General features: G+C 44.6%; 1 protein-coding gene across 1 annotated transcript in view; it reads right to left on the bottom strand.

Annotated features, from left to right (window-relative positions):
* Nucleotides 1-27,091, bottom strand: part of PDE6C (phosphodiesterase 6C) — a 263,370-nt gene that overhangs the window by 117,774 nt on the left and 118,505 nt on the right. The window contains exons 13-15 of the mRNA XM_063962080.1: nucleotides 23,063-23,170; nucleotides 10,027-10,136; nucleotides 9,860-9,947 (exon numbers count right to left, since the gene is read on the bottom strand). Of these exons, the coding sequence (XP_063818150.1) occupies nucleotides 9,860-9,947; nucleotides 10,027-10,136; nucleotides 23,063-23,170 (306 nt within the window). The remainder of the gene's footprint in view (nucleotides 1-9,859; nucleotides 9,948-10,026; nucleotides 10,137-23,062; nucleotides 23,171-27,091) is intronic.

The following is a 27,091-nucleotide window of genomic DNA, read 5'->3' as shown; positions in this document are numbered from 1 at the left end:
TCAAAAACAGCACTGGCACAGGTCTCAGATACTGCGGAGGCAGTATAGTATAAAATCCCCGCCAGTATAAAGAAATTGAGCGGGACCGAAGCATCATTGAGGGGGCGGGGCTTGATCCTCCAGCACTAACCAGCGCCATTTTCTCCACAGCATGCTGCAGAAAAGTGCTCCCGGACTCTCCCCTGCTGAAAACGAGGGGGGGGGGGGGGCACATTTATTTGGTGCAGATTGTACATGTATTTATATATATATATATATACACATTGCTCAAAAAAATAAAGGGAACACTAAAATAACACATCCTAGATCTGAATGAATGAAATATTCTTATTAAATACTTTGTTCTTTACATAGTTGAATGTGCTGACAACAAAATCACACAAAAATTATCAATGGAAATCAAATTTATTAACCCATGGAGGTCTGGATTTGGAGTAAGCCTCAAAATTAAAGTGGAAAAACACACTACAGGCTGATCCAACTTTGATGTAATGTCCTTAAAACAAGTCAAAATGAGGCTCAGTAGTGTGTGTGGCCTCCACGTGCCTGTATGACCTCCCTACAATGCCTGGGCATGCTCCTGATGAGGTGGCGGATGGTCTCCTGAGGGATCTCCTCCCAGACCTGGACTAAAGCATCCGCCAACTCCTGGACAGTCTGTGGTGCAACGTGGCGTTGGTGGATGGAGCGAGACGTTGTCCCAGATGTGCTCAATTGGATTCAGGTCTGGGGAACGGGCGGGCCAGTCCATAGCATCAATGCCTTTGTCTTGCAGGAACTGCTGACACACTCCAGCCACATTAGGTCTAGCATTGTCTTACATTTGGAGGAACCCATGGCCAACCGCACCAGCATATGGTCTCACAAGGGGTCTGAGGATCTCATCTCGGTACCTAATGGCAGTCAGGCTACCTCTGGCGAGCACATGGAGGGCTGTGCGGCCCCCCAAAGAAATGCTACCCCACACCATTACTGACCCACTGCCAAACCGGTCATACTGGAGGATGTTGCAGGCAGCAGAACGTTCTCCTTGGCGTCTCCAGACTCTGTCACGTCTGTCACATGTGCTCAGTGAGAACCTGCTTTCATCTGTGAAGAGCACAGGGCGCCAGTGGCGAATTTGCCAATCTTGGTGTTCTCTGGCAAATGCCAAACGTTCTGCACGCATAGGCGTGCGCACGGGGGGTGCCTGGTGCGCACAGGCACCCCCTAATGAGCAGCACCCTCCACACGCGACGTGATGTCTGCAGCACAGTGATTGCTACTCATTCCTGTGCCTCCCTACTGCTGAGCCCGCCACCCGGTCAGGACAGATAGATATATGGCATTTTATGTGAACGAGTGACACTACTTTTCTTTCCTGGCCGTCGGCCGCGATGTGTACGTCATTGTCTAACATCCTCCTGGCTCCGCCTAGTGAAGTGACGTGATGCTGCGCGCCCTCCATCCCTGCCCACCCGCGCTCTCTCTCTCTCGCCTCCTGGCCCCACTATCTCCTCCTGTGCCGGCGTGCCACAATACAACAGCCTCAGGCAGCCTGCATTGATCTCACTTGGGCTTGGAGTTGGAGCCGAGGATAAATTCCGACAGTTCAGTTGAGGCGACTCAGCGAGTAACAGTAACCACACAGCTCAGTCAGTGACTGTTAACTGGCCAGCTCCTGTACATTAAAAGTTACAAAAAAAAGGAGATCTGTACTCTGTAGGACTATAGGTGCCCTCAGGGAAAAAAAAAAGAAAGAAAAGAAGCCTGCGTTTACTGACACACACACATACAGTATGTATGTATGTATGTATCTATCTATCTATCTATATATATATATATATATATATATATATAGTGAAGAAAAGAGGCGGCACTCAGGCAGACTTGATGAAAAAAATAAGTTCGTCATTTTTTCCATCAAGTCTGCCTGAGTGCCGCCACTTTTCTTCACCACATATTGAGGAATAATTATTTATCTGGGAGGGCACCACAGCACTATACATCAAAAGAGGAGTGTCAGGACAATTGTACATATACACACACACACACACACACACACACACACACACACACACACGCCATGTTTTCTATAGTGCTTACAGGGAAGGGGTATATGGATAAACTGTATGTATGCAATTTGAACCTTGACAAAGGTTCAGTGAGGACTGAAAATGTCAGTGTGATGATTTCATCCATGCTTCAATAAAACTTTGTGATCTATGGAAAGACTGGTGAGTGCACTCCTAGACTTAAATATATATATATATATATATATATATATATATACACAAAAGCTGTTTAATATGTATTAAATCTGTAATTCTGTCATTTTTATTACTATAAACTATTTATATCCCTCGAAATCTGATTAATAATGTGTTATTATTACTTATATAGTAATGGTAAGCACTGCTGGGGGCATTATGTGTATTTGGCACTATTGGGAGTAATATGTGTATTCAGCATTGCAGGGGGCTTATTGTGTGGTGTAACGAGAATTTCGGCTCATACTGCGTGGCGTAACGAGAGTTTCGGCTCATACTGCGTGGCGTAATGTGAATTTTAGCTCATACTGCGTGGCGTAATGTGAATTTTGGCTCATACTGCATGGCGTAATGTGAATTTTGGCTCATACTGCATGGCATAATGTGAATTTTGACTCATACTGCGTGGCGTTATGTGAATTTCGTCTCATAATGTGTGGCATTATGTGAATTTCGTCTCATACTGTGTGGCGTAAGGTAAATTTCAGCTCATACTGTGTGGCATAATGTGAATAAGGGGCATTACTGTCAGTAGGTGGTGAGCATGGGGACATGTGTGACAAAAGCTGATGACCTGTATATATAGAGAGTCTGATGGCATAGAAAGAGGCAAATGTGGCTCTGATGGCACATGTGTAAATTATAAACTTTACTTGTGTTATAGTAAAACTGAAATGTTTGGCCCCCTAAATCTTCCGTACTTTTCAGAGTGGCCAACTCAAAATCAGGGTGTAGGTGCTGAAGGGTGCAAGGGATGGGGAATGTATATGCACTCTACTCTCTAGTTCCGCCACTGTGTCAGGGATAGGTTGGAGAAGTGTAATCAGCAACAGGGTCAAGGCAGCTAGGACTTAGGGTTATGCCGTAGCAGACAGTCAGTATCTGATGGTTGTCGCACCTTTATGTTTCATTTTATTTCTCTGGGGTGTATTATATCTACTTTCTTATTAGAAATTTGGGAGAAATTAGATTTAAGCCATGTGATTTTACTGAGGGAATGTAAAATAGATGATATGTCCCTGGGCGGTGCTGGACACGCCCAAAAGGTAGTGTTAGACACACCCAAAAGGTGGTGCTAGACATGCCCAAAAGGCGGTGCTAGTCGCATGCTCCTCCGATGGTGCACCCCCTAATAAAATTAGCTGCGTACGCCTATGCCTGCACGGTGTTGGGCTGTAAGCACAACCCCCACCTGTGGACGTTGGGCCCTCATACCACCCTCATGGAGTCTGTTTCTGATTGTTTAAGTAGACACATGCACTTTTGTGGCTTGCTGGAGGTCATTTTGCAGGGCTCTGGCAGTGCTCCTCCTGTTCCTCCTTTGCACCAAGGCGGAGGTAGCGGTCCTGCTGCTGGGGTGTTGCCCTCCTACAGCCTCCTCCACGTCTCCTGATGTACGGGCCTGTCTCCTGGTAGCGCCTCCATGCTCTGGACACTGCGCTGACAGACACAGCAAACCTTCTTGCCACAGCTCGCATTGATGTGCCATCCTGGATGAGCTGCACTACCTGAGCCACTTGTGTGGGTTGTAGAGAGGTCATACAGGCACGTGGAGGCCACACACACTACTGAGCCTCATTTTGACTTGTTTTAAGGACATTACATCAAAGTTGGATCAGCCTGTAGTGTGTTTTTCCACTTTAATTTTGAGGGTTACTCCAAATCCAGACCTCCATGGGTTAATAAATTTGATTTCCATTGATAATTTTTGTGTGATTTTGTTGTCAGCACATTCAACTATGTAAAGAACAAAGTATTTAATAAGAATATTTCATTCATTCAGATCTAGGATGTGTTATTTTAGTGTTCCCTTTATTTTTTTGAGCAGTGTATATAAAGCGCTATTTAGGCTGGGACCTTGGTTTCAGTATATTGTGGCGCTGGGTGTGTGCTGGCATACTCTCTCTCTGTCTCTCCAAAGGGCCTTATTGTGGGTCAGTCCCCATATTTATTTATCCCAGTGTGTTTGGGGATGTTAGTACGTGTGTGTCGACATGTCTGAAGCGGAAGGCTCGTCTAGAGAGGATGCAGAGCAGATGGTGGTGGTCTCTCCGTCGGCACAGCCGACACCTGATTGGGTGGACATGTGGAATGTTTTGAATGCTAATGTGGCTTTATTACAGATTGGACAAAGCAGAGTCCAAAGACAAGCAGGGAATTAACCCATGGCTTTTACTGTGTCCCAGGACTCTTCAGGGTCCCATAAACGTCCCTTTACCCAGTTAGCAGACACTGATACCGACACGGATTCCGACTCCAGTGTCGACTAGGATGATGCAAGGTTGCACCCATGGGTCGCGAAAGTATTCAATATATGATTATTGCAATAAAAGATGTTTTGCATATCACAGAGGATTCCTCTGTCCCTGACACGAGGGTCTGCATGTTTAATGAAAAATAACTCATCTCATGAGCTGACCGTTTTATTAAAAAAAAAAGCTTGGGAGACTCCTGACATTAGACTGCAGGTTCCCAAGGGAATTATTATGGCGTATCCTTTCCCCTCAAAGGACAGGTTACGGTGGGAATCCTCGCCCACACTGGACAAGGCCTTAACGCACTGGTCCAAAAAGGTAGCATTACCGTCCCCTGATACGGTGGCCCTATAGGATCCTGAGGATCGTAGGCAGGAATCTACCGTAAAAATCAATTTATGCGACTACGGGAGCCCTATTTAGACCTGCAGTAGCGTCGGCATGGGTAGGTAGCGCAATTACAGCTTGGGCTGATAACTTGTCTTATGACATTGACACCCTAGATAAATATAGTATGGTGTTGACCTTAGGTCACATCAAGGACGCAGCACTATATATGAGAGAGGCTGCGAGAGATATTGGGCTTTTGGGTTCAAGAGCTAATGCCATGGCAGGTTCTGCTAGTAGGTCCCTGCGGACCCGTCAATGGACAGGTGATGCTGGCTCAAAGAGTCATATGGATGCTTTACCTTGCAATGGTGACGTTTTTATTTGGGGAGAGCCTCACGGACCTGTTTTTCACAGCTACCGCGGGTAAGTCGTCTTTTTTGCCTTGCGTTCCTCCACAGCAAAGGAAACACCCTAATAACAGATGCAGTACTTTCGGTCGCGTAAGTTCAGAAAGGGGCGTGGCTTTCTTTCCTCGCCAGAGGTAGAGGGAAAAGAACACCGGCTACGGCTAGTTCACAGAAAAAATGTCCTCCCCGGCCTCTACCAAATCCATCAAAGAGGTGCTTCCACACCGATTTTCAAATCGGCCTTGCCAGCTACTTCCCCGGAGAGGAAAATAGTTTTGGCTGCCATATTAAAGCTGTGTCAACAGCAGGTGTTTATCATGGTTCCCCTAGTGCAACAGGGAAAAAGGGTTTTATTCAACCCTATTTGTGGTCCCAAAGCCGGATAGCTCGGTCAGACCAATTCTGAATCTAAAATCCCTAAACCTATATTTAAAGAGGTTCAAATTCCAGATGGAATCTCTCAAGGCAAGGATATCCAGCCTGGAAAGGGGGGATTTTATGGTCTCACTAGACATAAAGGATGCATACCTTCATGTGCCCATATATCCTCCTCATCGGGCGTACCTAAGATTCGCTGTACAGGATTGTCGTTACCAGTTTCAGACGTTGCTGTTTGGGCTTTCCACGGCCCCGAGAATTTTCACCAAGATAATGGCGGAAATGATTGTGCTCCTGCGCAAGCAAGGGGTCACAAGTATCACATACTTGGACGATCTCCTGATAAATGCGAGTTCAAGGGAACAGTTATTAAAAACCGTGTCTCTCTCCCTGAGAGTACTACAACAGCACAGCTGGATTCTAAATCTACCTAAGTCGCAGTTGGTTCCGACGACTCGGCTGTCTTTTTTGGGCATGATTCTGGATACGGGAAAACAAAGGGGTTTTTCTCCCGGTGGAAAAAGCCCAGGAACTCCAGAACATGATCAAAGACCTATTAAAGCCAAAAAGAGTGTCAGTTCATCAATGCACTCGAGTATTGGGAAAGATGGTGGCGGCCTACGAGGCCATTCCATTCAGCAGGTTCCATGCAAGGACTTTTCAGTGGGACCTTCTGGACAAGTGGTCAGGGTCCCATCTGCAGATACATCGGAAGATACCCTGTCCCCCAGGGCCAGGATTTCTCTCTCTCTCTCTCTCTCTCTCTCTCTCTCTCTCTCCTGTGGTGGCTCCAGAGTACTCCCCTTCTAGAGGGTCGCAGGTTCGGCATTCAAGATTGGGTTCTTGTGACCACGGACACGAGCCTCTGAGGATGGGGAGCAGTCACACAGGGAAACAATTTTCAGGAGGCTTGTCTACACATCAATATGCTGGAATTAAGGGCCATATACAACGGCCTCCGACAGGCGGAGAATCTTCTTCGCAACCTACCTGTTCTGTTACAGTCAGACAACGTCACAGCCGGGGCGCATGTAAACTGCCAGGGCGGGACAAGAAGCAGAGCAGCAATGGCAGAAGCCACCAAGATTCTTCTCTGGGCGGAAAATCATGTAAGCGCTCTGTCAGTGGTCTTCATTCCGGGAGTAGACAACTGAGAAGCAGACTTCTTCAGCAGACACGATCTCCATCCAGGAGAGTGGGGACTTCATCAAGAAGTCTTTGCAGAGGTGACAAGTCGTCGGGGACTTCCTCAAATAGACATGAGGGTGTCACGCCTCAACAGAAAGCTTTGGACGTATTGTTCCAGGTCAAGGGACCCTCAGGCAGTGGTAGTGGACGCCCTGGTGACACCGTGGGTGTTTCAGTCGGTCTCTGTGTTCCCTCCACTTCCTCGCATCTCAAGGATATTGAGAATCATAAGACGAACAAGAGTGCAGACAATGCTCATTGTTCCGGATTGGCCTGGATTTCAGATCTTCAGGAAATGATCACAGAAGATCCGTGGCCTCTTCCTCTCAGGGAGGACCTGTTACTACAGGGGCCCTGTGTGTTCCAAGACTTACCGCGGTTACGTTTGACGGCACGGCAGTTGAACACCAAATCCTAGCTGGGAAAGGTATTCCGGATGAAGTCGTCCCTACTCTTATTACAGCTAGGAAGGAGGTAACGGCGAAACACTATCACCGTATCGGGAGAAAATATGTGTCTTGGTGTGAAGCCAAGAATGCCCTAAGGATGATTCTCCACTGAGTAGTTTTCTCCATTTTCTGCAGTCAGGTGTGGATATGGGCCTGCAATTAGGCTCCATTAAGGTGCAGATTTTGGGTTTATCTATATTCTTTCAGAAGGAATTGGCTTCTCTCCCAGAAGTCCAGACTTTTGTAAAGGGAGTGTGGCTCATCCAACCTCCTTTTGTGCCTCCAGTGGCACCGTGGGACCTTAACGTGGTGTTACAGTTCCTTAAATCACACTGATTTGAACCTCTTCAAACAGTTGAATTGAAGTTTCGCACTTGGAAAGTGGTCATGGTATTGGCCTTGGCATCTGCAAGGCGGGTGTCCGAATTGGCGGCTTTGTCTTACAAGAGCCCCTATCTGATTTTCCATGCGGAATGAGCAGAGTTGAGGACTCGTCCTCATTTTCTGCCTAAGGTGGTTTCGTCATTTCATATGAACCAACCTATGGTGGTGCCTGTGGCTACGGGTGCCTTGGAGGATTCCAAGTCCCTTGATGTAGTCAGGGCCTTAAAGATTTATATTGCCAGAACGGCTAGGGTTAGGAAAACAGAAGCACTGTTTGTCCTGTATGCAGCCAACAAGGTTGGCGCTCCTGCGTCTAAACAGGCTATTGCTCGCTGGATCTGTAACACGATTTCGCAGGCTCATTCTACGGCTGGATTGCCGGTTCCAAAATTCTGTAAAGGCCCATTCCACTAGGAAGGTGGGCTCCTCTTGGGCGGCTGCCCGAGGCGTTTTGACATTACAGCTTTGCCGAGCTGCTACTTGGTCGGGTTCAAACACTTTTGCAAGATTCTACAAGTTTGATACCCTGGCTGGTGAGGACCTCATGTTTGCTCAATCGGTGCTGCAGAGTCATCCGCACTCTCCCGCCCGGTCTGGAGCTTTGGTATAATCCGCATGGTCCTTACGGAGTCCCCAGCATCCTCTAGGACGTAAGAGAAAATAAGATTTTTCTCCTAGTACGTAGAGGATGCTGGGCGCCCGTCCCAGTGCTGGAAAATTCTGCAAGGCTTGTATATAGTTGTTGCTTACATAAGGGTTATGTTACAGTTGAGATCAGTCTCGGGCTGATGCTATTGTTCATGCTGTTAACTGGTTTAGTATATACCATGTTGTACGGTGTGTATGGTGTGGGCTGGTATGTATCTCGCCCTTAGATTAACAAAAATCCTTTCCTCGTTCTGTCCGTCTCCTCTGGGCACAGTCCTAACTGAGGTCTGGAGGAGGGGCATAGAGGGAGGAGCCAGTGCACACCCAATCTAAAGTCTTAAAGTGCCCATGTCTCCTGCGGAGCCGTCTATACCCCCCATGGTCCTTACGGAGACCCCAGCATCCTCTACGGACTAGGAGAAAAAGATTTACCGGTAGGTTTAAAATCTTATTTTTACCACTGACTAGAATAAACTTATACTCCTTCACTACTCTCCCTGAAGAAGTCTAGACAGACAAAATGCGTTACAATTTGCACTGTCTGGACACCTTCATCCTAAAACTGGATCACCCAATGTTTTTTTCATATATGCATACTGCCATATGTTTTTAGTGTGTAGTAAATCTCTGTAAAAAAAAATATATTACAATATGATCAATGTTTCTCTCTCATAATGTGGAGAGATTACTAATGCAAAATACAGTAATTGATGGAAGAAAAAGTACATTTCGGTATCCAGAAAGATAAATGCAGGGAAGCCTAAATCTAACTATCTATCTATCTATCTATCTATCTATCTATCTATCTATCTACAGTATCTATCAGTATCTCATATTTGCTCTATCTATCTATCTATCTATCTATCTATCTATCTATCTCAATAATGAATTATCCCTGTTCCTTACAGCCCCACACAGCGTTTCATCCTCTCTTACTCCTATTACTTCCATTTCTATACCTTCTACTGAACTTATCACTTTTCCCTTCACTCTTCTCTATGTCCTCTTATTCTCTTCCATTTCTCCTCCATTTACCTCCTTCACTTTACCCTTACTGGGCATCTGCGCCCTATTGTTATTACCCCATACCCTCACACTTCATCACTAAGCCACATGTGCTAATTGTTAGCACATTTTCCGTCCATCCACTATCATTCATGCAAACAATTACCCAACTTTGGATAACTCTGTTCAGTGTGAATTATCATATTATATTTTGTTATTCACAGACTGCGCTCTTCCACCACTCAGGCATCCCATAGCAGAATAATGCACTAACCACCTTACTTTCAATTTGCTCCCTCACCCACCGACTATTTACCTTTTTAAAACATGGGCCATTTTTGACTACATTTCCTGCAGGCCAGATCATTACCTTTGAACTTCTGGTGGGTGTTCTGAGATTGGTATATCTCCACAGCACTGTACTAATTGCCTTACACATATATAAGGTCAGATAGGTTTTGCTAGTAGGACAGTCAGCCCACTAAATGATCCCACTACACTAAATGGTCCCACTAAACCACTTGATGGTGGCTCTGTGTATGAGTGTAACAACAATATACAATCACCTCATCTTCCAGCAAAGTCTTGCTAAACTCTAAGTGATGTCTCTCTAAGATTGAGGATCCATGAAGCTTTGCTAGGGGTGCCTGGGACCTGGAAAGAAACAGAAGGCCTGTCATATACTACAATGCATTTGGACCATAGGCTGCTTTTGGAGCTCCACAGCACTTACTTCATTTGGTACAAATTATTGGTTCCTCTGTGGTCAATATCGTGGCAGAAAGCAGCCGCCACCATGGCAAAGGCCTCCAGGTCAGAATAATATTTCTTGAGTTTACCTGTCTTTGGAAAATTAATAGACTCTCATTAATTACATTATGTAGGTGGGCTGTATAACATACACATTGTACAGATACTGCAGCACTTATTTAGGAGCATGTAAAGTGTTGAGAGAAATATTTTAATATCTTTAGAATACCTTATATTCCAGCATTAATTAGAATCAATATATAGTCCCCATTTATCAAGCCTTGGATGGTGATAAGTAGCACGGTGATAACGTACCAGCCAATCAGCTCCTAACTGCCATGTTACATGCTGTGTTTGAAAAATGACAGTTAGGAGCTGATTGGTTAGTACTTTATCACTGTGCTATTTATCACTCTCCAAGGCTTGATAAATCTGGGCCTATGTAGGCTAACAAGACTTTGGAGAGATCCATAACGCGTGTTTCCATAATAATGATGATCAGATCACTGACTGACCAGCAAGAATCTGCTTGTTTTAGTAGAGGGAAGGGCAAAAAAACAGACAGGGAAGCCCCAATTTATTGAAACTATCACTAATGCTGCCAGTATATGTGGTTACATTTGCAGAAGTGCTGAGACAGAGGGAAGGGGTAGATGTATTAAAGGTCGATATGGGGGGAAGAGGTATCAGCGCACATTATGTGCCCTGATACTGCTCCCCCCATGTATAACAGCGGCGGTGTGTGTACAATGACAGGGCGCTATTTGCCCCTGTCTATATCAGTGCTGCTATCTTTTAGATATCATGCGATACGCAGGGCAATGTAGAAACGGTCAGTGGCACTGACTATTCTGACACCTGCAGCTATCGATTTCAACAGCTGCAGGTGTCGTGACCATATATTCCAGTAGGGACAGCGCTGTCCCTGGATGTGGCAACTGCTGGCTACGGGCTGCACTGGAGCCAGCCAGGCAGGGAGACACAGCACATTGGCAGTAAGTTGATGCACTCTGTGTTTAGGCAGGGATCGACAGAGGAGGAAGTTCTCACTCTCCAGCTTCGGCAGGCAAGATTTAATACATCTTGTCGATGTTCCTTCCTGCTTCACTGTAATGCATCTACCCCAAAATACCAGGGCTCCTCTAGGGGAATAAGAGTGCAGAGTATGCCTCCCATAATCCCAGGCAACATAATCATTGACAAGATGTAGAACTCCACCCCCCTCCCCTGGTTCAGGTCCACCCACTGTCATGGCCTCACTTTCACACAGACAGATTTAGTAAAGCATATCAACACACCAGGGGGGGGGGGGGGGAACATAACATACGGTAGGCAAGTAAGAGAAAGGGGTCAAGAGCATGTCACATGAGCAGGGTCAGGTGGGTGTAAAGCAAAGTGACAGTTGGACGGCCAGTGGCTTTTGGTCAGGGGGTTGGGAGACAGTGACATTTTGTTACACTGAAGAGGAGGATGTGGAGGAGATGAAAAAGAGATAATGTCCAAAGCATGGACAGCATCTCAGAATATTGGAAATGGCCTGTTGCTCCAGGTTAAGCCAAAGTGACTAAACGGGTGACGAATATCACGCATGATATTTTCAAACTCATGTTTTTTATTCATATAGCTCCGTCCAATACTGCACTAAATGTCTGTGCAGCAACAAATTTTTCATATTTACCTTTCCTAATTTTTTGCATTATTTTAATTTATTTTTGTAAGTGACCCCGGTAGGTTTCAATGTTTCAATCATTTGGGTATTGGTGCCAGTAATTGGGTCAACAAACTGTTCCTGATGCTTCACTGTCAAGTGAGTGTAGATTAAGCAAGACCATTTTACAATATCCCCATACGCTGTCCATTCATCTGACATTCTCTCTCTGTTTCTCCTCCACCTCCTCCTGTAACAAAATGTCACTGTCACTTGCCTTCCATCTGTCACTTTGCCTTACCAAACTCCTGCGTATGTGAACTTCCCAAATTAGCTACTTATCTATAAATCAAATCTTAATATTATTACGCATTTCGCTGGCGTGGTCGCATCAGAAACGACCACGCCAGGCTTGGCTTTCCCTGACAAATAGAAATGACCAAAGCGTGCTACTGGAGATAATCTTTCAGCAGTAGCTAATCTCAGAGGGACTTCCCATACTTCTGCACCCTTCTTCCCTCCTCCAGTGCCTGCCGTGTAGCCGATCAGTGCTGGTTGGCAGCCTGGCGCACCCACATTCAGCAGCTGCAGGGAGGAGCAGCCACCGGGAAATGTAAAGCTATGATGTTGCAATCGTCCAATCATTGATGGCCCATTATATAGCAACAACCAATATTTAGTAAAACTGATATTAATGTTATGTGTTTGAAAAAAACTTTTTTCTCTGGCTGGGTCCACAGGTTATCCACAGGATAACATTGGGATATGCCGGAGCGACAGCGGAAATGGCACCAAATAGTCACAAGCTTCCTGGCCTCCCAGGATGCATCGGGCTCCTCCATATAATCCCGCCCACCGACTCAGTCAAATCAGTTTTTTGTTTGGTGCGGCAGGAGCCGGATCATGGTCACAGGGCTGCTGCTAAGGCAGCCCTAAGCTTTTGTTATTTTATTTTTATAGTCTAACTAAGTTTTGGGTGATCTTTCCTAACAGCGTCTTAAATGCATGCTGAAAAGAGTCGCTCCAACAACTCCCCACCGGGTCGCAACAACGCTTACCCGCGGGTATTAGTGCGGTCTCAACAGGCGTCTGTGTCGGATGTTCTAGCAGGTCCAGCAGACGTTACCAGGCTGTGGCCGGAGCATGGGGAGAAGGTAAGGCATCAATTCCACTTACTAGAGGAATTCGGACACAGCCGCTCTGTATTGGAGGAGACTACCAAACAGTGGCTGATGCGCCGCCACCCTTAAGTGCAACAGCGCTATGCTGCAGGAATCATAGGTGCCAGGACAAGGCTGAGGCCGTGATCCTTGTGGTTTATGTCAGCAGGGGGAGTTAGACGCTCTCCTGGTCACCCCTCCCCCCAGTTCATGACCAGTTTCCGTGCGTCTCCTGTCCATGAACTGATGACCTCACTTCCGTCTCAGACACTACCACGAGGGTACTCGGTCCAAGCTTAGACGTTGTGATTGTGTACACTAGAGTTGCCGGTGAGACCGGGTCACAGACAGGAGCATCTGCATACACTCATCATTCACTGAGCTTCTGGGTCCGTTATTGAGCGTCTGTGTCTCTCATCAGTTACCGGAGCGGCAGTGTACACCAGTAACGTCTGAATCCATTCAGCGTCTGTCGGGCGTATTGATTGATTCTGGAAGTGGGGTGAGTCTCCCTGTATCCCACTCTGAGTAAGGGTTATACAGTACTAAAATTCTTTCTACTTGTTAGTATGAATAGTTAATTTTGGTACACAATGCATATGAGACCTGTACAGTACTGTTGTTTTCTGCATAACATGTCTGAGAAAACTTGTGATAATAGCTGTTCAAAAACAGAAGTGCAGTAATTGTAATCCTACATACTAGAAAAGTATTCTGTGGTTGATTATATTCTCATATGACAATGTCTAATAATTAACATGTGACTGACTGCTAGTGTAATTGCTGACTTTTATATGTTTGTCAAGCATGGTTTCTGAAACTCAACTCAGGTGCTCGGATTGTGGTCAGGTTGATATCACTTCTATATCTATATAGGTGATTTTAAGTCACAGAGAGTGTAGTATTTGTAAAAAAAAAAACCGGATTATTTACCATGTCTGTGAGTGGCAAAAGACGAGGATACTTTATCAGGGACACCCTTAACATGCTTATCTGGTAAAAGGATTTTGCATGGAATAGCCCAGTATCTTACTTATGAGGGGCAACGCCCTGCAAGAAGCGGTGTGGTCGCACAGACCTTGTCTACAATAGCTAACAGATTAGCACCTGCAGTTCCATCCCTGGGAATAGGTTACACTATTAACCCATACATGCAGCTCCCTCCTTATGGTTTGATGCCAACATCTTCTACAAGTTGCCAGGCTATTAATACCAGGGTAGATACATCCATGTTACAGACTACACAAGATGATACAACAGATGAGGATACAGTGTATTCAAATACCCCATATGATGACCAGTCGGAGGGCTTCAGCACAGAGGATATAGCTGAGCTCATTGATGCCATGAAAGCTATTGTGTCTGGAGGAACCAGCCAAGGCAGTGTCAAAATCTAAGACACTTAAGTTTAAACGTCCAAAATCGGTTAAGACTGAGTTTCCCGAGTCAGAGGATCTAACGGAAATTATGGAAGGACCGTGGGCTACTCCTAATAAAAAGTATAAGATTCCAAAGAAATTGGATTCTTATTATCCTTTTTCAGCTGGGGACTGTTCAAAAAGGGAGGTTCCTCCTAAGGTAGATGCACATATTGTACGACTTGTGCGTAAGTCTGCTTTACCATTACCGTCTACCTCACTGGATGATGTCACAGATAGAAGAGTAGATGGTTTCTTGAAAAATATTTAGTCTCTCTCTAAGGGGTGAAAGCAGTGGTAGAATGGGCGGAGGAATTAGAGAGTGGCCTCGCCATACCTACCAGGGAGCAGGAGTCTCAGCTAGGCTATATAAAACAAGCTGCGCAATATTTGGAAGAAGCAGCAATTGATATGGGTACGATTGCTTCTAAAGCATCAGCCTTAACGGTAGCCACTCATAGAGCAGTCTGGCTACGTACTTGGAAAGCGGATGCAGAATCCAAGAAAGCTCTTGAAGCGTTGCCTTTCACTGGGAATATCCTGTTCGGAAAGCAATTGACAGATATCCTGGAGTCGGAAGCTAAATCCAAGAAAGTTAGTTTCCGGCTAGCTATGCCCCTAAATCGAGGGGAGCAAAAGTTCGGCCATTTCATGGCAAGGCAGATCTAAAGGAAAGGTTGAGACTAACCAACCCCAGTACAATAAATCAGCTAGGGGCAAGAAGCAGTGGGCCAGTAGACGGCCAGCTTCCAAACCAGAGCAGAAGCCATCAGTTTGAGGGTACGAGCCTCCGCCTGGAGGATTCCAGGGTTGGGGGCCGACTCCTTCACTTTGCACACATTTGGCGCCAGTCGACGACAGATGCTTGGGTGTAGAAGGTGGTATCTCTTGGTTATGGTTTCCCTTTCAGGAAGCAGCCTCCTCAAAGGTTCTTTTGCATCAGCCTGTCTCGCATAGAGTCAAAGGCCAGGGCTTTGCAAGAAGCAGTTCAGAAATTGCTTCAGTCTGGGGTAATTATCCCGGTACCCCTGACACAAAGGGGACGGGGGTTTTACTCAAACCTGTTTTTTATCCAGAAGTCAAATGGATCATTCCGACCAATTCTCAACCTCAAATGATTAAACGAATACATTTGGGTTCCAAAGTTTCACATGGAGACGTTACGCTCCATAGTATTGGCCATGGAACCAGGAGATTACATGGAATCTCTGGATGTACAGGATGCTTACCTGCATGTGCTCATAGCACGGTCACATCAGTGTTACCTCAGGTTTGCCATCCTCCAGCAGCATTATCAGTTCCAGGCTTTGCCGTTTGGGCTACCAAGAGCCCCCAGGGTATTTACCAAGATTATGGTGGTTATGGCATCTTATCTCCGCAAGCAGGGAATAAGAATTTTTCCATACCTAGACGATCTGTTAATCCTGTTTATTTGTAAATGTGACCAACGCTCTAGTTATATAAGTAATACTGGGGTGGCAGCAGTACGTGTGAGAGGTTAAACCCAGAAACCTCCAGTAATTAAAGTTCAAACAGGATTTACACAACTGCGCCTGCTTGCAAAATAAATTGTCAGTTTAAGTGAAAGAACCACGGAATAATGGCCCTCATTCCGAGTTGTTCGCTCAGTATTTTTCATCGCATCGCAGTGAAATTCCGCTTAGTACGCATGCGCAAAGTTCGCACTGCGACTGCGCCAAGTAACTTTACTATGAAGAAAGTATTTTTACTCACGGCTTTTTCTTCGCTCCGGCGAACGTAATGTGATTGACAGGAAATGGGTGTTACTGGGCGGAAACACGGCGTTTCAGGGGCGTGTGGCTGAAAACGCTACCGTTTCCGGAAAAAACGCAGGAGTGGCCGGAGAAACGGTGGGAGTGCCTGGGCGAACGCTGGGTGTGTTTGTGACGTCAACCAGGAACGACAAGCACTGAAATGATCGCACAGGCAGAGTAAGTCTGGAGCTACTCTGAAACTGCTAAGTAGTTAGTAATCGCAATATTGCGAATACATCGGTCGCAATTTTAAGAAGCTAAGATTCACTCCCAGTAGGCGGCGGCTTAGCGTGTGTAACTCTGCTAAATTCGCCTTGCGACCGATCAACTCGGAATGAGGGCCAATATGTAGTATGAAAAAAACTGACGTTTATTTGTATATAAATAGTATAGGGTCAAAATTTTCATTTACCCAAATACATGAAAAAAATGATAGTGATAATCATGAAGTTAGGCAAAGAATGATGATAAAGAAAAATAAAAAATAAAAAATAAAAAAATTATATAAAAATAAAAAATAATGATAAAAAAATGTAATATAAAAATGAAAAATAGGAAGTGGAAATGAAAAAATTGGAAAAAATATGTCTAAGTCCCAAAATGTCTGGTGTGAGCAGAGTGTGGCGTCCCACCTCTTTTCCATCTTACTGTCGTTTTGTACTATCCGGTATCACAGTATAAAATAATATTTCTGGATTAGCAGGAATGTTGAATTTCACAGTTGGTCACAGTATCGCTGTGGGGTACCCCAATCTGGACAGTGGTGGGATGAGGTGAGCAGGGTGAAGGTAAAATTAAATATCCCCGGACTCCCCGCTAACCTCCTCCGTCCTGTGCAGCAGGAGACGTCCGCAAACACAGACGTCTGCCAGTGTTCAAAACCGGAGGGACGCGGTCATGCCTCTGGGGGGAAGGTATCAACGACTTCTGGACCCACAAGGGGACTGTCCGCCGTGAACCTTCCCTCCTACGGGGTGTATTACCTTTTCTCCTGCGCTCGATCCCGTCACACACTTCCACTCCTTTCTTCTGTCTTCTCTCAGCCTGATGATCGGTGTTCCGCTCTCAGGTCTGTGTCCTCTCGGCCGTGCGGCTCCGTTTCTCCTCCACAGTGTCTCTTGCGAATTAGTTTGTTCCGTCCAGATATATTTTAAATACTGTTGTTTTCTATAGATGATATGGAGAGTGGTGATGCAATGCTCAGTTCCTTCTCCAACGCGTATCGACCCGTTTGGGTCTTCCTCAGGGAGTCCTTATTCACCATCTTAATTGAGGGCTTTTTATGCCCAAACTTGATTGTGTCATCCCAAAAGGGGGTGTGTCCATACTACCTCTGTATAAGCTAAATGGATACAATGTGTGTTTGGATTTGTCACATAGTAAAACAGGCTTGTATAAGAAAAACGATGATTGCTATTTGTGACTGTGTGCAAAAATAACTAATAATAATTATTATTTTATTCTATTTTATTTATTTTGTTATATACATTATTAGTTATTTTTGCACACAGTCACAAATAGCAATCATCGTTTTTCTTATACAAGCCTGTTTTACTATGTGACAAATCCAAACACACATTGTATCCATTTAGCTTATACAGAGGTAGTATGGACACACACCCTTTTGGGATGACACAATCAAGTTTGGGCATAAAAAGCCCTCAATTAAGATGGTGAATAAGGACTCCCTGAGGAAGACCCAAACGGGTCGATACGCGTTGGAGAAGGAACTGAGCATTGCATCACCACTCTCCATATCATCTATAGAAAACAACAGTATTTAAAATATATCTGGACGGAACAAACTAATTCGCAAGAGACACTGTGGAGGAGAAACGGAGCCGCACGGCCGAGAGGACACAGACCTGAGAGCGGAACACCGATCATCAGGCTGAGAGAAGACAGAAGAAAGGAGTGGAAGTGTGTGACGGGATCGAGCGCAGGAGAAAAGGTAATACACCCCGTAGGAGGGAAGGTTCACGGCGGACAGTCCCCTTGTGGGTCCAGAAGTCGTTGATACCTTCCCCCCAGAGGCATGACCGCGTCCCTCCGGTTTTGAACACTGGCAGACATCTGTGTTTGCGGACGTCTCCTGCTGCACAGGACGGAGGAGGTTAGCGGGGAGTCCGGGGATATTTAATTTTACCTTCACCCTGCTCACCTCATCCCACCACTGTCCAGATTGGGGTACCCCACAGCGATACTGTGACCAACTGTGAAATTCAACATTCCTGCTAATCCAGAAATATTATTTTATACTGTGATACCGGATAGTACAAAACGACAGTAAGGTGGAAAAGAGGTGGGACGCCACACTCTGCTCACACCAGACATTTTGGGACTTAGACATATTTTTTCCAATTTTTTCATTTCCACTTCCTATTTTTCATTTTTATATTAAATTTTTTTATCATTATTTTTTATTTTTATATAATTTTTTTATTTTTTATTTTTTATTTTTCTTTATCATCATTCTTTGCCTAACTTCATGATTATCACTATCATTTTTTTCATGTATTTGGGTAAATGAAAATTTTGACCCTATACTATTTATATACAAATAAACGTCAGTTTTTTTCATACTACATATTATTCCGTGGTTCTTTCACTTAAACTGACAATTTATTTTGCAAGCAGGCGCAGTTGTGTAAATCCTGTTTGATCTGTTAATCCTGGCTTAATCCCAGGAGTTACTGTTGGGCCATCTCCAACAGACAATAGCTTGTCTACAAAGACACGGATGGCTCATAAATTGGGAGAAGTCGTCCCTGAATTCATCATAACGGATGGTTCACTTGGGGGCCATATTGGATTCAAGTCTACAAAGGATTATGTTACCGGAGAAGATCTCCAAGGTACAGGTAGTGACTCAGGAATTGTTGCAGTCAGACAGTTTCAGTCCATGCAGCAATGCGACTGATGGGTCTGATGGTGTCAACATTCGACATGGTGGAATATGCGCAATTCCACTCCAGACCCTTACAGCACCTCATTCTAACCAGATGGGATGGAAGACATCAGACAATAAAGAGACAGATGATAAAGCTTCCAGTAAGCGTAAAAAGGTCACTAGCTTTGTGGCTACAGACGGACCATCTAGACAAGGGGAGACCCTTTTGGATAGCAGATTGGCAAGTACTGACAATGGATGCCAGTCTTCAAGGCTGGGGAGCAGTGTTCAAAATTGTTTGGCTCCAGGGAAAATGGACCACGAAGGAAAGTTGCCTGCCAATAAATTTGTTGGAAATAAGGGCCATATATATGGCTCTAGTTCAGGCAAAAGACATTCTGCGGGGAAGACCAGTCCAGATACATTCAGACAATGCAACAGCAGTAGCGTACCTCAACCATCAGGGAGGAACTCACAGCAAAGGACTGATAGAAGAAGTAACTCACATACTAAGGTGGGCAGAACTTCATCTTCCGACATTGTCCGCAGTGTTTGTACCGGGAGTGCTAAACTGGGAAGCGGATTTTCTCAGTCGACACACCATTCAGGAGACCGAATGGGCATTACACCCGGAGGTATTTCAAACTCTAGTAGACAGATGGGGTCTGCCAGAGATAGATCTCATGGTATCCCGTTGGAACAACAAAGTTCCAGCATACGGGTCGAGAACAAAGGATCCCGGGGCGATCCTTGTAGACGCACTGTCAGTGAAATGGGAATTTTATCTGGCATATCTATTTCCTCCTATCTCCCTGTTGCCCAGGGTAGTGAGGAAAGTAAAGCAGGCAAAGGGAGCCATAATTCTAAAAGCTCCAGCCTGGCCCAGAAGACATTGGTACATAGATCTGCTAAGGATGTCCCTGGAAGCTCCAATTCTGCTTCCTCAACGTCCAGATCTACTGACGCAGGGGCCTTGTTGTCACAGCCATCTGGAATGGCTGTCTTTGACGGCGAGGCTGTTGAAACCTCTATCCTAAAATCAAGAGATTTTTCACAACAGGTAATTCAAACCATGCTTAGAGCAAGAAAGCCTTCTTCAGCTCAGATTTATCATCGAATATGGCAGGCCTATATTCTTTGGTGTAACAAGGGAGGTATGAATTCAAGATCTTTTAAAGTATCCAGGATTTTGGATTTTCTCCAAGCAGGAATGGATAAGGGTTTAAAAGTGGCTTCTTTGAAAGTTTAAGTATCAGCATTAACTGTATGGTTTCAGAGAAAGATTGCGAACCTGCAGGATGTGCGTACTTTCTTTCAGGGAATGTTGCACATTCAACCACCGTTTGTTCCTACTGCAGTACCCTGGGATTTAAATTTGGTTCTTAAATTCCTTCAGGGGGCTCCGTTTGAACCACTTAAGAGAGCAGATCTTAAATGGTTAACGGCTAAAGTTCTTTTTCTACAGCTAGAAGAGTGTCAGATTTAGGGGCACTATCGTGTAAGTCTCCTTTTCTGATCTTTTATCCAGATAAAGCAGTTCTCAGTACTAGATCTGGTTATCTTCCGAAGGTGGCCTCAAAGTTTCACCTGAACGAAGAAATTGTAGTCCCGGCTTTTCAGGTATCGGGACTGTCTGCGGGAAAAGCGTCGCTGGATGTAGTCCATGCATTAAGAATTTACGTGGATCGTACTAGTGCCATCAGAAATACAGATTCTCTCTTCATTCTCTATGGATTTCCCAAAAGAGGATGGCCTGCTACTAAACAGACGCTAGCAAGATGGCTTCGAATGACAATTTCAGAAGCATATTCTCGTGCTGATCTCCCTGTTCCGGCTAATGTCTCTGCACACTCTACACGTAGGGTAGGTCCTTCATGGGCAGCACAGCATGGTGTTTCAGCAGAACAGATTTGTAAGGCAGCCACATGGTCTTCCATTAACACATTCATTAGACATTATGCCTTGGATACTTTTGCCTCTCATGACGCAGAATTCGATCGAAAGGTTCTCCTGGCTAATCAGGAGCGTCCCCACCACTAATAATGGCTTTGGGAATCCCAATGTTATCCTGTGGATAACCTGTGGACCCAGACGGAGAAATATACCGTTTTGGTAAGAACTTACTGTTGATAACGGGATTTCTCCTATGTCCACAGGTATCCACAGAGATCCCACCCTGACGCACACCTGATTTGAGGATCTTGACAATCACTAAACCTCTTCCCTCTTGTATGGAAGGGTGTGCATGTGTGTTCTTATTGCCTGAATAGGGTTCTACATGATACTCCTGCCTAATTGCTGTGAAAACAACTGATTTGACTGAGTCAGTGGGCGGGATTATATGGAGGAGCCCGATGCATCCTGGGAGGCCAGAAAGCTCATGACTATTTGGTGCCATTTCCGCTGTCGCTCCGGCATATCCCAATGTTATCCTGTGGATACCTGTGGACATAGGACAAATCCCGTTATCAACGGTAAGTTCTTACCATAATGGTATATATTTCAATAAAATCACGTTGGATACATTTTAAATAGATGTTCCTAACCTAAATTCAAACAACAAAAAAATGACAATTACTGAGTAGCTTTTGGAACAAATATTAACCCGTTAAGTGGATAACTTTATAACACTGAGCGACAATTCCTCCATTCATTTTGCTGGTGAAGCTGGACACACATACTGTATTGTGGTTTTCGTCAGCCAATTTAAATATGCCTGATTATATTGATTAAATTGTGCATAGCCCTAAATTGTCTGTATGACCATATTATCTATCGATTTGTTTCATTGATGAATAGATCTCTCATTGTGTAACCATATTTATAGATATTATATAACACAAACCATGAAAGCAAAGACAATGAAAGCAGAGGCTGATACACATTCTGAGAAAGAATGATCTAAAATATAAACAGACTAATAGTTTCACCCTGTATAAATCTGATGTGCCTGCAGAGGAGTGGTGTGTTATATTATATATTCGCTCCAATTTTTATTTTTTTTAACTCTGAGATGTTGCTAAATACTCGAATTCATTGAAAAGTCATTACAAGTAACCAATGAGAAGGTAAGCGCCGTAAACCACAATAAAAGGTTGGATGTTGTTGATGATCTAAGTGCGTAAACATGTAATGGAGATCAGATTTTTATAAGAGGTAGACAGGCAAAGCAACTATACAACTGGAATGGTCATGTGATCTAAGACATCTAATGAAGGTCAGTGCTACAGAGGGGAAGGGTTGGCTTTCAAGAAGATTCACGGATGAGTCCCCCCACCCCCCATTCACTGTATGTGGCGGCAGCATAACACAGACCCCAGTAGATTGCTTGCTAGATCTGCAATTCAGAGCTTCTGCTGGAGAGGAAGATTGGTTGTGCCAGCAAGCTGTCATATATTGTGGATGGCTTCCTGCTCACTGATTTGTGAGTAGCACAAATCATTCACCAATTGTTGTGCATGTACAGTAGCTCCCTACACTGTGATTGGTTGATGGCTAGATCTATCCACCAATTAGAGTCTCCAGTAATTCCCTATTCGGTGTGACGGCTTCCTAGCACAAACAATTGTCATTTTTAAAACGTCAATGTCAGTTAAGGGCTGAGTGGTTGGTACTTTATCTCTCTTTACTTTGGAGTCTATGGGGTCTATTCATGAAGCAGTGAAAAGAGTGGAGAAAAGGATCAGTAGAGAAGTTGCCCATGGCAACCAATCAGCTTTGAAGGGAGCCTGTATCAACTACATACTATAATATGTAAGGGAGATGCTGATTGCTTCCCATGGGCAACTTCTCTGCTGGTCTGTTTCTCCACTGTTTTCACTGCTTCATGAATAAATCCCTATGTACTAATCCTTGGAGAGAGATAAAGTGGGGAGAAATAAAGTACCAGCCAATTAGCTCCTGGCTGCCATGTTGCAGGCAGTGTTTGAAAAAAGACATTTAGGAGCTTGTTTGTTGGTACTTTATCTCTGTCCACTTTATCTCTCTCCAAGGCTTAGTAAATAGACCCCAATGTCTTATATTAAAAAGTATATTTAGCATGTCCAAATTGATCATATAGCATGAGATAAATCTATTTAATTAGTCAAAAATATTCCATGCGAAGATGTCCACTAAAACATTACATACCATTAGCAGTGTAAACATTGTTTGTCCTACATTAAACCCATGTCGCCAGTTGTGGTAAGTAATGTCTCGATATCCTTTTCTCACTGTGTACATCCATTTTGTTAAGACCTATTGAGAAAATATATTCATCACATTATTGATCCCCACAGTTGTCTAGCAAATGTCTTTCATTGATAAAGATGAGCTACAGTATTATGCTGTCAACCAACATACAGAGGCTACTTACCTGATATCTCTATTATTTATTTACAGTTTCTTATATAGCACAGCATATTCCATTGCGCTTTACAATTGGAAACAACAGTGATAAGACAAACTGGGTAATAACAGACAGCCATAGCGGTAGGAAGGCCCTGCTCGCAAGTTTACAATCTATAGGGAATTAGGAAGAATACACAATGATAGGCACTATCTACATACCCTCCAACATGACCCATTCCATTAGGTACAAAATGTTCTGTTCCTCGACTTTCTTCCAGTGGTGGCTCCAGAGACGGGGCTGCAGCACAGTCCAAAATTTAAGTAGGGGAGCTACACCATCTGCTTCCCCAAACATTGCCATACATCACCGCGCAGGACTCACTGACAGTTGGTGTGGCTCCCCTTTTTGAATTTTGAACTGTGCTGCAGCCCCACCTCTGTAACTGCCATTGGCAAGAAAAACCAGGAACAGAGCATTTTGTACCTAGTGGAATGGGTCATGCTGGAGGGCATGCTATCTATAGCATAGCGGTCCCACCAGATTGTAAATACAGTCCTGATGGGATGCAATTAGATATGAATGCTTCCGAAGGTTATGTGGGCAGTTCAGGAATTTGATAGGCTCTCCTGAAGAGGTGAGTTTTTAGGGAACGCTTGAAAGTGTGGAGGCTGGAGGAGAACCTTATCATGCATGGGAGGGCATTCCATAGGGTGGGTGCTGCCCGAAGAAAGTCCTGCAGTTGTGATTGGGGGTGAGTGATCCGTGCAGATGAGAGACGCAGATCTTGTGCAGAGTGGAAAGGACGATTTGGGAGATATTTTGAGATAAGCGAAGAGATATATGTTGGTGTAGTTTGGTTAATAGCTTTATATGTGAGTAGAAGTATTTTATATTGAATATGGTAGAATATGGGCAACCAGTGGAGGAACTGACAGAAAGGATCAGTAGACGATGAACGTCTTGCTAGGAAGATTAGCCTCGCAGCTGCATTCAGAATGGATTGTAGTGGTGAGAGCCTATGTTTGGTAAGACCAGTCAGGAGACTATTACAATAATCAATGTGGGAGATAATGAGAGCATGGATTAGAGTTTTTGCAGAGTCCTGTGTAAGATATGGTCATATTTTGGATATGTTTTTTAGATGCATGTAACATGATTTAGAGACAGGTTGAATGTGGGAAGCAAAGGACAGTTCAGCCTCAAGGATGACACCTAGGCAGCGAGGTTGTTGGGTAGGGTAGATTGTTGAGTTGTCAACAGTAATGGAGATATGATGTTGGTAACTACTCTTGGCTGGCGTGAATATGATTAATTCTATTTTGGAAATGTTGCTGTTGCAACAAAGTAAACCCTGTTTATTTATTTTATTACAAGATACCAGTTATGTATATAGCACAGACATATTAAGAGGCCCATACATCTGCGATTGATTGGGGCTATTTGTTGTTTTCCCAATGACTAGGGATTGGTATAATCATACATGTTGGAGATCCCTGATTCACTGATAATGGGCAAAAAATATTCAGACTCTGCAAGCCTGGCATTTTTTGTATATTGAATTTCCCTGGTCTCACAATGAATTGCTGATCATTGATGTTCACTGATCGGCATTTTGATTGGTGGATCAGATCACCGTTGGTAGACCGGGCAATCAGCCCATAGATGTGTGGGCTCCATTATCCAGCTCTTTACAGAGAATATTTCAGTCTGCCAAGCTGTTTTCCTTACTCAGAATTGCCCTATTCTGTCTCCAGAATATCCACATATCTCACACAATATACTGTAATTCATGCACTCACTATCTCCCACATGGACTATTGCAATCCCTTCATACTAGCCTTTCCCTAAACATACTTAACCTTTTGCAATCCATTATGGACACAGCAACCAGGCTAAATTTATTTGCTCTGTATTTACATTAGTTGCCTGCACTTTACCTATTGCATTATAAATTACTACAAGAAACATCCTGGAGAAAGAATACATTTAAGAAGCAAAATGCCTTTGGAACTACAACTGCACTACTAGCAATCTGATTTCACTTTAGAGTATTTCCTCTATTTGCACTTGTTACTGCCTTACTCTCATCACTATACTGTGCATCCTATTTGTAATATCTCACCATCTTAAATTCTGTTATTTAGTTTCTCTTCACCACTTTTCCTGCTTCACCTACTAATACCCCCAACTTCCTGTACTTATCCCCACTACTACGTCCCACATCTCTATACGCTGCCCTCTGCCCCTCTTCCATTACTCTGATACATATATTTTCAGCTTAGTCTTCTAGATCCTCCACATTGCTACCTAACTGCTTTACTCCCACACAACACCCTCACAACATGGCTGACTCCACAGAGCATCACCCCAGTGATGTCATTTGTTCCTACATTGTTGCATCCTTCATACAGTACCTATTGAACTAGCAATGCTGTGCTGTATCAAGGAAACAGTATTCTTCCTTGTGACCTGTCATGCGGTATCCTTCCTAGTGACCTGGAATTTGGCATCCTTCCTTGTTACCTGGCATGAGGCATCCTTCCTAGTGATCTGGCATGCTGCATGCTTCCTAGTGTCCTGACATGCAGCATCCTTCCTTATGACCTGGCATGCAGCATCCTTCTAGTGACCTTGCCTACGGCATCCTTCCTAGTGACCTGGCATATGGCATCCTTCCTAGTGACCTGGCATGTGGCATCCTTCCTAGTGACCTGGCATGTGGCATCCTTCCTAGTGACCTGGCATGTGGCATCCTTCCTAGTGATCTGGCAGGCGGCATCCTTACAAGTGACCTGGTATGCTGCAACCTTTCTAGTGACCTGGCATGCGGCATCCTTCCTAGTTATCTCACATGCTGCCACCCTTCTAGCAGCCTGGCATGCAGCATAATTCCTAGTTACCTGGCATGCTGCATCCTTCCTAGCACTGCAACCTGGCATGCAGCATCCTTCCTAGTGACCTGGCATGCTCAATCCCTCCTAGTGACCTGGCATGTGGCATCCTTCCTAGTGACCTGGCATTTGGTATATTTTCTTGTGACCTGGCATGGGACATACTTCGTAGTGACCTGATATACAGCATCCTTCTTAATGCACTAGCAAATCAGCATCCTTCCTAGTGACCTAACATGTTGCATCCTTCCTAGTGAACTAACATGTTGCATCCTTCCTAGTGACCTAACATGTTGCATCCTTCCTAGTGATCTGGCATGTTGCATCCTTCCTAGTGACCTGACATGTTGCATCCTTCCTAGTGACCTAACATGTTGCATCCTTCCTAGTGACCTAACATGTTGCATCCTTCCTAGTGACCTGACATGTTGCATCCTTCCTAGTGACCTGACATGTTGCATCCTTCCTAGTGACCTAACATGTTGCATCCTTCCTAGTGACCTAACATGTTGCATCCTTCCTAGTGACCTAACATGTTGCATCCTTCCTAGTGACCTAACATGTTGCATCCTTCCTAGTGACCTAACATGTTGCATCCTTCCTAGTGACCTGGCAATGCAGCATCCTTCCTAGTGACCTGGCATGCTGCATCCTTCCTAGTGACCTGGCATGCTGCATCCTTCCTAGTGACCAGGTATGCAGCATCTTTTCTAGTGACCTGGCATGCAGCATCATCCTAGTGACCTGACACACAGCATCCTTGCTAGGGACCTGACATGCAGCATCCTTCCTAGTGACCTGGTATGCAGCATCCATCCTAGTGACGTGACATGCAGCATCCTTCCTAGTGACCTGGTATGCAGCATCCTTCCTAGTGACCTGGCATGCAGCATACTTCTTAGTGTCCTGGCATCCTTCCTAGTGACCTGGCATGCA

The sequence above is a fragment of the Pseudophryne corroboree genome, chromosome 3 (assembly GCF_028390025.1).
Source record: "Pseudophryne corroboree isolate aPseCor3 chromosome 3, aPseCor3.hap2, whole genome shotgun sequence".
Taxonomy (NCBI): Eukaryota; Metazoa; Chordata; class Amphibia; order Anura; family Myobatrachidae; genus Pseudophryne; species Pseudophryne corroboree.
This window is presented reverse-complemented; position numbering and strand designations above follow the sequence as displayed.